Source organism: Sphaerodactylus townsendi, linkage group LG11 (assembly GCF_021028975.2).
Source record: "Sphaerodactylus townsendi isolate TG3544 linkage group LG11, MPM_Stown_v2.3, whole genome shotgun sequence".
Classification (NCBI taxonomy): Eukaryota; Metazoa; Chordata; class Lepidosauria; order Squamata; family Sphaerodactylidae; genus Sphaerodactylus; species Sphaerodactylus townsendi.
In genome coordinates, this window is record NC_059435.1 from 72,531,798 (window position 1) to 72,544,666 (window position 12,869).

Genomic DNA, 12,869 nt, shown 5'->3' on the forward strand with positions numbered 1-12,869 from the left:
CTTTTCTCAACTATAAGCAGCCTCCAAGTGGCTCGCAGACTTCCCTTGCACAACAGACACCTTGTGAGGCAGGTGGGACTGAGAGAGTTCTGAGAGAACAGTGACTGGCCCAACGACACCCAGCAGGAATGTAGGAGTGCAGAAACACATCTGGTTCACTGGATAAGCCTCTGTCACTCAGGTGGAGAAGAAGAAGAGTTTGGATTTATATCCCCCCTTTCTCTTCTGTTGGAGACTCAAAGGGGCTGACAATCTCCTTGCCCTTCCCCCCTCACAACAAACACCCTGTGAGGTGGGTGGGGCTGAGAGAGCTCCGAGAAGCTGTGACTAGCCCAAGGTCACCCAACTGGTGTGTGTTGGAGTGTACAGGCTACCGTATATACTTGTGTATAAGCCGACCCGTGTATAAGCCGAGGCACCTATATTTACCACCAAAATCTGGGAAACTTATTGACTCGCGTATAAGCTGAGGGTGGAAAATGCAGCATCTTAGTTTTGTTTATTGGATTTGGATACTGCCCCCCCCCCCCACACAAAGGTTCAGGGCATGGCTTGGGCGCCTCTCTTGCACGGAGGTCTCTCGGAGGTCTCTCACGAAGATCTCCCCTCTTCCCCAGCCAGCTGGGCAGCCTCCGTGACTCACATATAAGCCGAGGGGGGCATTTTTCAGCCCGGAAAATGGGCTGAAAAACTCGGCTTATGTGCGAGTATATACGGTAATCTGAATTCCCCAGAGAAGCCTCCACAGCTCAAGCGGCAGAGCTGGGAATCAAACCCGGTTCCTCCAGATTAGAATCCACCTGCTCTTAACCACTGCACCACGCTTGACTGGAGATGCCCGCAGATTTCCACATGCAGTAGTTCTGCGCCTGAACGGGGGCCACGGACATTGCAGCTACTCACGCTCCACTTGTACGGATCCCAGGCAGCAAACCAGCCGGTGAAGTTGAGCGGCTCGTGACCTTGCTTCACCATGATGATGGGCGTTGCTAAATCTCTCCCTGCCGGGTGGGTCTTCAGATACTCGCTGGCCGCAGAAACAGACTCGCTCTTTTCGTAGTTGTTGGCAGCCTTGCCGACCCAAAGGAAAATCTAAAAGAAAACAAAAGGAAAGGGCAGAGGTGGGATCCAGCAAGTTCTCACCAGTTCCTGAGAGCGGGTTACTAATTATTTGTGTGTGCTGAGAGGGGGTTACTAATGGGGTCCGCTTTCCCATCTCCTCGCCCTCGCCTCCCTGAGAGGCATCCTGCCTTTGAACGTGAAGGTTCCATATAGCAATTGCGACTAATAATGTAACTCCCTGAACTGGGTGAATCCCTTTCAGGTACCGCAATTCACTGATTCTCAGCCTTTTGTACCTTTTATCTCACCAGTCTCTATCAAAGAACCTGTGTGTTTCACCATTGCTGTGTTCAGATTTGTGAGTTGGGGCATTTTCTATAATGTGATGATGATTTAGAAATGACCTGGTGCAAAAAAAAAAATGGGGGGTCGTGGTGGGGTGGCTGCTTATGGGGGGGCATCCAACTCAGGTTTTGCCCAGGGCTCAGGTTTGCCTAGGTACGTCTCTGCCCCCTTTGCTGAGGGGGGGCTGGCGAGGGAATCTGTTACTAAAATTTTTGGATCCCACCACTGGGAAAGGGGTACTGTTTTGGTTTACTGAGAGAAGGGAATAGCAATAGATTTGATTTAACAGTTTTGCCAGTAGGGGGCACCGTCAGGTTTGCTGTAACTACACGTTGCGAAAACTGAATTCAGACCTTTGACACCCAATTTGGGAAGGGTGAATTCAATGTGAATCCTGAATAAGCTTGCCTGGTGTCCACTGGGAGGTGGGGGTCTCCTATGTTGGGACCCTCCACCCCAGCACTGATCAATAGGCCAACAGGGGACCAACAGCCTCCAAAAGAGGCTAAGTCTGCTGCATGCAATTGGCATACACGAGAAGTCTGCCGCATGAGCAATTGGAACACACGAGAAGCGATGTCAGAAGGTTGCCAGGAACCTCTGCTATTTGGACAAAACTCCAGGATAAAAATGACCCCTGCTGTCGAATTTTTGCCCAACATGCCAAAGTGCCCCCAGAAATGCAATGATGTCACTTCCAGTGCGTGCCAGAAGTGATGTCATCACACTGCTGCAAAACTGACCTAGGACACTCTTTACTGGGGTGCTGTGTGGTTTCCGGGCTGTATGGCCGTGTTCTAGCAGCATTCTCTCCTGACGTTTCGCCTGCATCTGTGGCTGGCATCTTCAGAGGATCTGATAGTAGGAAAGGAAAGCAAGTGGAGTATATATACCTGTGAGTAAAGGTCAAAAGGTGAGGGCATCTGAATAGAAGTGGCTTGGCAAGTGAGTAACAATGAAGTGTAGCATGTAGCATTGACCTCGCTAACTCCATTGTTACTCACGTGCTACACTTCATTGTTACTCACTTGCCAGGCCACTCCTATTCAGATGCCCTCACCTATTGACCTTTACTTACAGGTATATGTACTCCACTTGCTTTCCTTTCCTACTATCAGATCCTCTGAAGATGCCAGCCACAGATGCAGGCGAAATGTCAGGAGAGAATGCTGCTAGAACACGGCCGTACATCCCGGAAACCACACAGCACCCCAGTGATTCCGGCCGTGAAAGCCTTCGACAATACACTCTTTACTCTTGGTAAGTCTCCCCCCACCCCTGCCTTCTGCCAGTTGCCAAGGGATGCTATACACTTTCCTTGATCATCCACGTGCAGCCACTGTTCTCACTCTCCATACCTGCAGAGAGGGCTTTTTAGATTGGTGCTTGCAATGCTGCTATAGCAGTATCACATTGTAGAGCTATAGCAACTAGCAATTTTTAAAAAACTCCCTCTGGTGGTGGAGAGGGGGAATGGCAGGAGAAGCAGATTCCAGCAGGAAAACAGCAAAGATGTCTGGGGAAGTCTGAAAATGCACACCTTCCTAACCAGGCAGCGTGACAACCCGCTTTGTCGATGATCTTTCAGGAAAAACTGTGGCAAAGCAGGTTTGGCAGAGATCAGAGTGAAGCAGGGAAGCCCCAGAGAGTGGATGTGTGGTTGTCGGTGTCACGTGGACGCTTGGACAGATGGCTTTGGAAGCCAACTGGAGCAATTGCTTGCAGATCAAAGAGTGTGAAAAGCTACTGTTTTACAGTCCCTGGTTCTGCTTCGTAATCCTTATATGGTCGAATCCCCACTACCGTCTTAGCCAGGTTTCAGAACACAAACTAGCCAGGTTTGAGGGATGACCTCCCCATGGCTTGCGTGGCAGATTCCATTTCTGGTGCTCGTTCTCCCCGTTAATCTGTGTTCCAGCAGGACCTGGTTGCAAGTGGCACAGACCCCATTAACTTTCGGATTCCAGAGCTGATCCAAAGGGGAAGTGGATGAGAGGTTGGGAAACCCCTGACTTCGTTTCCCACCCCTGGAGTGCTTGATGCAGAAATTTATGGGCAACCAATTGGCACTGCGATGCACACGAAGCCTTTCCTTGGTTTCATTTCCACTTTTGCGATTGGCCAGCAGAAGGGGATGCAAACATTAAACAGTCAAATGTGTAACTTTGAATCATTCATGGTTTACACGGGTAACGATTAACTGTTTGCACAGTTAAACAGTTAAACGTTAAACTTTTACACGCTGTTTTTTTATCACACCCCTACAACGTACGTTTCCGCAGTGGGAAAAGGTCCCGCCCCATCAAGGTATGCCAACCAATCAGAGGAGACCGGCGAAGCGAGCTCGCCTGGTAGTGGGGATTGCTAAGAGTTCTGCAACCGGGTGTGTCTGCTGTGTGCTCGCTGCGGTGGGGAGGGAAAAACACCGATTAAGAGGACACAGTTTCACAACCAACAGGTTTGGATCTGCGTGCAAATTTCAAGTGGGGATTCGACCATATGGTGTTTGTGATCTTGGATGGCGTTTTGCATTCACAACAAAAAAAATAATCCGTGCTTAATGAAAGAGCGCGCATTTAGAATCCCATCGCCAAGGGTCCGCTCACCTCATCCCAGGTGTCCAAAAGCATGACATCGTCTTCATCCAAATCATCCTGGCAGAAATCCACAATCTCCGTCATGATGAACTGCCCTGTTTGATTGGAGCACTCAAACAGGCGAGGCTGGTAGTGGGGAGCTGGTTCTTGGAACCTGGACCGTCAGAGAGGTAGGAAGACGGGCGAATTAAATCCCTTTCCCACAGTTTATGCTGAATCGTATTCAGTAAGCTACGGTGTAATCGTGTCAGGATGCATTCATCCGGCCATCAAAAGAGCTGGGAAAAGGGGCTGAGATTCACAACTGTGTGTGTGTGCGGGGGTGGGGGGGACACACAACTGCCTTTACTGTCTGACGTGTTAGTGGATCTTTAAAAGTGGCTTGGACAGATTTATGGAGGAAAAGTCGATTTATGGCTACCAATCTTGATCCTCTTTGATCTGAGATTGCAAATGCCTTAACAGTCCAGGTGCTCGGGAGCAACAGCCGCAGAAGGCCCTTGCTTTCACATCCTGCATGTGAGCTCCCAAAGGCACCTGGTAAGGCCCCAGGTCCTGATGCAATAATACCAGAAATACTTAAATCCTCACCCGAGTGGTGGGCTACAAAATCCTGGCTTCCCTTTATTTTACCGCATGTAAATAACACGGGTCAGCATCCCAAAGATGTGGCTGGCTGTCTATAGTTGTCCCAATTCACAAGTAAAGGGTGATATTACTAATCAACCTTCAATTACTATGAAGTCCCTATAAGCCTATTATCTGTAATTGCTTGCAAACCGCATACAAAGCAAAACTACTCCTTATGCAGGAGAGTGGAGAGGGTGATTGTTGGGTCAAAACGAAGCCAGAAGCAATAGGACCGGAGCAAATTGGATTCACTAAAAATAAATCAAATCACTGGATCATGTAACAGTTTTAGCACACCTCTAGCTACAACAAAAGTACTATAACTCATAAATAACCGTGAAGCTGTTTGCAGCCTTCCTGGATTTAAAAGGGGCATTTGACTCCATATCTAGAGCCCTACTGTGGAGAAAATTGACGGCGCACACATGGACCCCTGGTGACTTACTGTTTCTTATAAAACAGAAGCTACACACTTGGCACTAGCACGGGCAGAATAAGAGCCGCAACATGAAAGAACCGCTCACAGAAAATATCATCACAACTAGAGGGGTCAAACAAAGGAGGTGCTTGTACATTGCCCCCCACTTTGCACATTTCAATAATGCTATATATATATCCTTAGTGATCTAGTGCCAACCCTCCAGAAGGCCACAATGGGCATTGTGTCCCAAATCCACCAGCATGGCTAAACTTGCGTGCCTTCGTTACATTGTATGCTGATCTATTAATCGGTTCTTCTTTTTTCCCACACTAAAGGTTGGTTCTCACTGCAGTCTCTTAAATTGCTGTGCTGGAATATTGTAAAGAGGAACGAACTGGTAATTAACTATGAAAAAAACCAAAATAATGGTCTTCGCTTTAGAAGACCCCTTAGTCATACATGGACCATCAATAACAGACCCATATAGGAACAAGCAATCCAGTTCAAATATTTGGGCATAACTCTTACTAGCAACCTTACCATTGGGCAGTACGCATACGGAAATTAGCACTTCGCTGCAGCTAACAACAGTGCCCTAGCAATTCAGCGTTTCTTTTTTCACTGTGGGCCACCAGTAGGTATACCATCCGCATTGAAGGTGTTCAATGCTAAATGCGCTCTCGAAAAGCTCCCTCTATGGAGCACCTATTTGATCGAAGACTATAAACAAAAATATAAACACAGCCCAGTCCCGTTTCTTCCACAAAATTATGGGCTTACAAGACACCAAATTGTTATTGCTTCATATGCATGCCCTTATGTTTTACGTGAACTCGAGGCAACGGAAATATCATATGCCACGATGGCCTGGCTGGAGAGAACGCTGTCCAGATACTGGCTACGTATCCACTATTTGCAGGATCACTCCAGTTTGTTACACCTCATGCTTTCCGAATTCTCATATGCAAAGTTCTGGGTGGCTGAAACTAGTTGAGGGAAAAAATCAACACTCTTGGCTTTTCATTTAGAGTTCGTTAGTCCCTATCAGAACGCATATAGCTGCTTTGAAAACTAAGCTTATTAGAACGGAAGAAAGGTATGTCGGGGATATGATAACAGCTGCGGTGAACGGCGAAAACGTGGTTCCCCCCTGACCCTGTTCTTATTCCAATTGAACAAGGACACATGGCCAATTATTTACAGTGGATCACCAACCCTAAATTAAGAAGAGCTTTAACACTGGCCAGATTCAATCTAATGCCTTCTATGCTGCTCTATGGCAGATATCAACACATTGATAAACAGAGGAGACTATGTTAGCATGCATATATGGGTCAGGTGGAGACACCTCGATCATACCCTCTTTTCATTGTGTATAGGTTTGCAAAAATCAGAGATGTCACAATCTGCACTCTATCCCATTTCTTGTATAACAATCTAACTGATGCTCTTAAGATACCTATGGCTTTTGAACAACATGGATCCCACAGTTAGTAGTGAGAATGTAGCAAAATTTCTGCTAACAATAATAGATCGATAAGCTCTAGATGGAATACCAACCAATGTCTATGTTGCCGATTATGACCACATGCTAGCCAGCAGTAATTTTTCTAGCTTCTGTCAGTATCCGATGACGTTTAAGTGAGTTAACTTAGCTGAAGGAATGTCCTATAGTTACAGAAGGACCATGTATATATTTTAGTATTTAGTATTTTAGTACCAGTGTCTAATGTAATTTGTGAGCAATAATGGGCAAATTTTGTATGCTGATTTTGTATGTTTATTTTATGCCAATAAAGGCTTGTGACTGACACCTGGTGGGCCACTGCAAGTAGCAGAGAGCTGGACTAGATGGACTCTGGTCTGATCCAGCAGGCTTGTTCTTATGTTCTTATGATCGTTCTCTTTGCTCTCACTGAATGTGGTTGAAACCCTGACTCACCAACTCTTGCACTGCGCCAGATTTGATAACATCAGATCTAAATATACCAACTTACATTTTTTTCTTCCAATCTGGGTTGCCTGATCTGACTAGGTTATCTCTATTGTTAAACAACTCGGACCCCGGTCTTTGTGAAGAGATCACCAATTTCATTGCGGAGATAGTTGAGAGTTCCCAGTAGAACGTATTTGTTGTGGTCCCCGTGGGAGACAAATTTTATCACTCACCGGCGGTATTCATGCAATTGTTCCCGATTTATGTAACTCTTTCTGACTATGCCAACAAAGGCTTATGTATGTATGTATGCTCTCAGTGTGTTTTGATGCTTGTAACTGTAGCTAACTAGGAGCGACTTTGGCGCCTTCCCAAGTGGGGGGTAGTGGTGGAGGAGATGGGGGAGGTGGCAGGTGGCTGAGAACTACAACTGTGCTGGCCTTGAGTTGCTCAACGGCCAAACAACCTTCTTCCTGTAGTGTCCTTCCCACATTCCATGACAATTCGGGAGGGGGGATATTTATGGCAGGAATGTTGTGGGATAAAGGCAACTGTCTCCCCATAGCCCAGAAGAACTGGTTTTGCTACAGTCAGGCACTTGCTGGGACCAATAAATACTTCTGATTCATCATCACGAGTCCGCTCATTGTCTCCCCCAGTCCTTTCAAGATCGATGACAGCATGTGACACACCTAACTCTTCGAATTTAGCTAAGCAAAAAGATTGTGCCCGGGTGGTAAGCGATGGCTCAGTTGAATCTCCTCGGTCACCAATTCCTACACACTGTAGAGGAAATCAGATCCAAGTATGTGAAACTTTCTCCTTTACATTTACCCCATCTCCCCGATTTAACTAGATTACGCTACTTGTTGGACAACCCTGATCCTTCTCTCTGTATGGTAGTGGCAGGCTTTCTCCTGGAAATTACTAAACGCCTATAGATTTCCTTCGACCTAACATTTATTTCCTGTATTGTATATGCTTTTTAATCCGTTTTTTTATTATTGATGTACTGTTGTCTATGCCAATAAAGGCTTCCTAGAAATCACTCTTCAATTTGATTTGTGGTTTTGGAAGGAGAAGTTTAGAGCAGCGGCAAGGTCGTGCCTGGCCCGAGGATTTTTGGCACTCCGGGCTCAGGTGGAAAAGAAGCCCCCTCGCCCTCTGTTGCTTTTGACACACACGACAGGGAGACACGAAGCCACTGACCACTATAACATCCCTGGAAACGGACCCCACTCTGGGGGAAGAGAGTCATCTACCCACTGGACCTGGGGGTAGCTCCCACAACTGCTGGTTATTTCAGCAAACCCCCGATACTGGGACTGATGGGGCAGCGAAAGGGCTGGTTAGCACCCCTTCATCTCTGGCGCATGTGACCTAAGAGTGAATAACAGCCCTAAGGAGGGGCAGGAAAGAGCAGGTACACCTAGGGCAGTGGTGGTGAACTTATGGCACGGGTGCCAGAGGTGGCACTCAGAGCACTCTCTGTGGGCACGCACAAACAGAGTCCCCCCCCCCCCACACACACACATCTAGGCTGGTCTGGGCCGCTGGCTCGATTATTAGCATTAAACCTAAGACCGAGTTTTGGGGAAGCAGTGCGGAGGTAACCCTGTTAAGCGCTGTTAAACCCCACTGATTTTCATGTGAAGAACTAAAGCGCCATCCACTTTACCCGGGGAGTAAAGCTCGGTTGCTTCTGAATAAAACCCTCTAGAGGGTCGTATTGACACCCGTTGCCACCGGAAAGAGAGTTGCACGGTTGCTTCAAAGCAAAGCCACCGACTACCACCAAGCTTACTCCCAAGTAACGCACGCCTCGGAGCCAACCGTTTTTTCTAAACTAAAACCTCAGCATTCAGGTTAAATTGCCGGGTTGGCACTTGGCGATAAATAAGTGGGGTCTGGGTTGCAATTTGGGCACTCGGTCTCGAAAAGGTTCGCCATCGCTGACCTAGGGGATTTTCTCAGGACACCCTGCCTGCCTTTCTGCATGCATCGGCAATACAATCCATTTCACCGTCCCCCAATCTCACCTCTTGTCGCTGGCATAGGGGGCTTTGCCTCCCAGAGCCAACCAAAACTCCGCCGGCTCCTGGCCCTCCAGAACGGTCTGCTTGTCCCGTTTGGAGATGATGTCAGCCACGGTCTTGGCCATCTCTCGCTCGTCCCCACTGCAACCCTGGGGGTGGAACATGAAACCATCCCAAGTCAGTGCAAAAGAGAGGAGGCTTGTAGGCATGCTCCTTAGGATCCCAGACCCAGAAGAATGGAAGAGCAGACTTATTTACTGATTGGTGTTATTTAGAGATTGCCTTTCAGCCTTGCTCGTCCTGTTTCCCACAGTGGCCAACCAGTTCTCCTTGCATGTGAGCTCCCCAAGGCACCTGGTGGGCCACTGCGAGTAGCAGAGAGCTGGACTAGATGGACTCTGGTCTGATCCAGCTGGCTTGTTCTTATGTTCTTATGAAGGCCTCCAAGCAAGGCAAGGAAGCCAAAACTTCCTCCGGCAACTGGCACGCAGAAGGACCCTGCCAGCCTCCATGTTTACAGGTTCCATTTAGAAATCAAGTTGATGACTGAAGCCATAGGAAATTATCCCAGAGACGAAATGAATGCTGGCAATAGATGCTATGTCCACTGGGTGTCTGTCTGGAAAGGGCTTCAAAATGTCACGGCTCACCTGAACAGCCATCAGGTTGTCAACCTCCAGGTGGGGCCTGGAGATCTCACAGATCTCCAAAGATCAGTTCTCCTGGAGTAAATGGCAGCTCTGGAGGGTGGACTTTATGGCTTTACATTGCACCAGTGGTGGGATTCAGCCGGTTCGCACCACTTCGGCAGAACCGGTTGTTAAAATGGTGCTTGTAAACAGACAGTTGTTAAATTATTTAAATCCCACCACCACCACCACCACCACCACCACCAGAAGAAGAAGAAGAAGAAGAAGAAGAAGAAGAAGAAGAAGAAGAAGAAGAAGAAGAAGAAGAAGAAGAAGAAGAAGAAGAAGAAGAAGAAGAAGAAGAAGAAGAAGGAGAAGGAGAAGGAGAAGAAGAAGAAGAAGGGGAAAAAAGGAAGAGTAGGATTTATATCCCCCCTTTCTCTCCTGCAGGAGATTCAAAGGGGCTTACAATCTCCTTGCCCTTCCCCCCTCACAACAAACACCCTGTGAGGTAGGTGGGGCTGAGAGAGCTCTGAGAAGCTGTGACTAGCCCAAGGTCACCCAGCTGGCGTGTGTGGGAGTGTACAGGCTAATCTGAATTCCCCAGAGAAGCCTCCACAGCTCAGGCGGCAGAGCTGGGAATCAAACCCGGTTCCTCCAGATTAGATACACGAGCTCTTAACCTCCTACGCCACTGCTGCTCCTGTTGTTAAATTATTCGAATCCCACCACTGCTCCCTACCCTCCTTGACCCTGGTCCTTCCAAGGCTTCATGCCCAAATCTTCAGAATTCCCAACCTGGAGCTGGCAACGGAAGTGATTCTTGGTGTCAACCCTCAGTATGATTTCTAGCTTTGTTTGTTTTAAACTGAAGTTTGTTTTAAACTGAAGTTTGTTTTAAACTGAAGTAGCTATGCAATCCTGTATGGCTTTATATATGTTTTTTGATATGTCAACACAGTTCTGTTTGACGTGTCTTCCAGGAGCAATATTGCTTGTAAGCTGCACGGCCGCGCAGATGCCGTACTGGTGCTGTGCAGATTGGGTGGCCGCCAGCAGGGGGAGCTCTTGCAGGCGGCTCCATTCTGCGCAGAAGTAGGGAACTTTTGCACAAATGGTTAGAGGGACTATTTCCTGGGGAGAAAGATGTCTACACTGTGTATGCTTTGAACTTCAAAATTTATTTTTTACCTTTCCACACCACAGATAGCAGACTTGGTTAGTCTTGAGAAGGAAGACATCATTGGAGTTCAATGAGGAGGCCCGGGCTGGGACCTCAATGGTTTTCGTGTTGAATTCCCCTGTACCTCTGACTTGGAAGAGACGGACGGCAGGCTCTGGTTCACTCTTCTGAGCCCGGCTTGTGCCTCCCTGGAAAAGAGAAAGGATTAATGAAGGAGCATTAATAAAATTGTAGCCATTTACTTAACCTCCAGGTGAGGCCCTAGACACTCACCCTACTAGCCAAGCTCATCTCCAAGACGTGACAGCAACCAGCGTGGTGCATTGGTTGTTAAAAGCAGGTGGATTCTAATCTATGAGGACCGGGAGGCAATTCCCCCACCTGAGTAGCTTGAGAGAGCTTATGTGGTGAACCTGAATGTCTTATTTCCACTCCCCTACATTTGCATTTTGCTGTTGACCTTGGGCTAGTCCTGCAGTTCTCTCTGGTCTCTCAGCCCACACCACCTACTCCTTAGGTGTCTGTTGTGTGTGTGTGTTGTTAGGGAAGGGAAAAGTAAGCCATCTTGAGACTCCTTACAGGAGAGAAAGGTGGGATATAAATCCAATCTCTTCTTCTCCTCCTGCTGCTCCTGCTGCTCCTGCTGCTCCTGCTGCTCCTGCTGCTCCTCCTCCTGCTGCTGCTGCTGCTGCTCCTCCTCCTCCTGCTCCTGCTCCTGCTCCTGCTCCTGCTGCTCCTGCTCCTGCTCCTGCTCCTGCTCCTGCTCCTGCTCCTCCTCCTCCTCCTCTTCTTCTTCTTCTTCTTCTTCTTCTTCTTCTTCTTCTTCTTCTTCTTCTTCTTCTTCTTCTTCTTCTTCTTCTTCTTCTTCTTCTTCTTCTTCTTCTTCTTCTTCTTCTTCTTCTTCTTCTTCTTCTTCTTCTTCTTCTTCTTCTTCTTCTTCTTCTTCTTCTTCTTCTTCTTCTTCTAAGGGGCTAAAACTCCCTTCCAGAGAAGCAGTTGCAGTCAAGAGTGTTCGACTTCCTGCAACTGAACAGAACGACTTCATTCACGACATTGGCTTGCGAGGATTTACCTCATAAATGATCAAATTTCCTTGGAAGATGGCGAGGAAATGCCGGGGCTCCTTCCCCATCGTCACTCGAACCTGCACGGGCTCGTCCCCGTGTTTCCTGTCCAGCTCCACGGCATTGAAAGCACAAGCGGTGATTTCGTCCACAGAAGCGTGGCGGCCCTAGAGAGAAAGAGAGAACAAGGCCTTCAACATATAGAAGAAGAAGAAGAGTTTGGATTTATATTCCCCCTTTCTCTCCAACAGGAGACTCAAAGGGGCTGACAATCTCCTTGCCCTTCCCCCCTCATGACAAACACCCTGTGAGGTAGGTGGGGCTGAGAGAGCTCTGAAAAGCTGTGACTAGCCCAAGGTCACCCAGCTGGCGTGTGTGGGAGTGCACAGGTTAATCTGAATTCCCCAGATAAGCCTTCACAACTCAAGTGGCAGAGCTGGGAATCAAACCCGGTTCCTCCAGATCAGAGTGCACCTTCTCTCAGCCACTATGCCACTGCTGCTCCAAGATAAGCCTCCAGATAAGCCACCTCTAACAGAAAGAGGCAGAAATACAGAGAAGACAGGTCGCAGAAAGGTGAGAAGAAGCGGTCTGTCTCTGTCCAGCTTCTACTTACAAGCCACATATAGATAATGTAATTGGGTCTGTTGGATTTCATGTAGGTATACAAGACGAGGTAACAGTCTCCGCCGTAGAATTGCCCGTAGGTTTTGGGTTCTACTGGGGCCATCTCAAGATTCTCAATTCGCCACACCTAGAAAAACAAAAAATCATCTGTATATAAACATACACACATACAGGTGAGCAGTTAATTGGTTGACCGAGGGTCACCTTCATTGTCTCACTCTCCATATTATGATGCAGTTTTGTATGCTCTTCTCTTCTCTCCTCTTCCCTTTCTTTTTTACTCTCCTTCTTGTCCTTAAGAACATAAGAACATAAGAACTAGCCTGCTGGATCAGACCA

At 47.7% G+C, this 12,869-nt stretch overlaps 1 protein-coding gene across 1 annotated transcript in view; it reads right to left on the minus strand.

Moving 5' to 3' along the window:
• Positions 1-12,869, minus strand: part of LOC125440942 (villin-1-like) — a 33,135-nt gene that overhangs the window by 6,223 nt on the left and 14,043 nt on the right. The window contains 6 exon segments of the mRNA XM_048511124.1: positions 904-1,092; positions 4,014-4,158; positions 9,031-9,176; positions 10,848-11,027; positions 11,912-12,070; positions 12,520-12,657. Coding sequence (XP_048367081.1) covers positions 904-1,092; positions 4,014-4,158; positions 9,031-9,176; positions 10,848-11,027; positions 11,912-12,070; positions 12,520-12,657 — 957 coding nt within the window.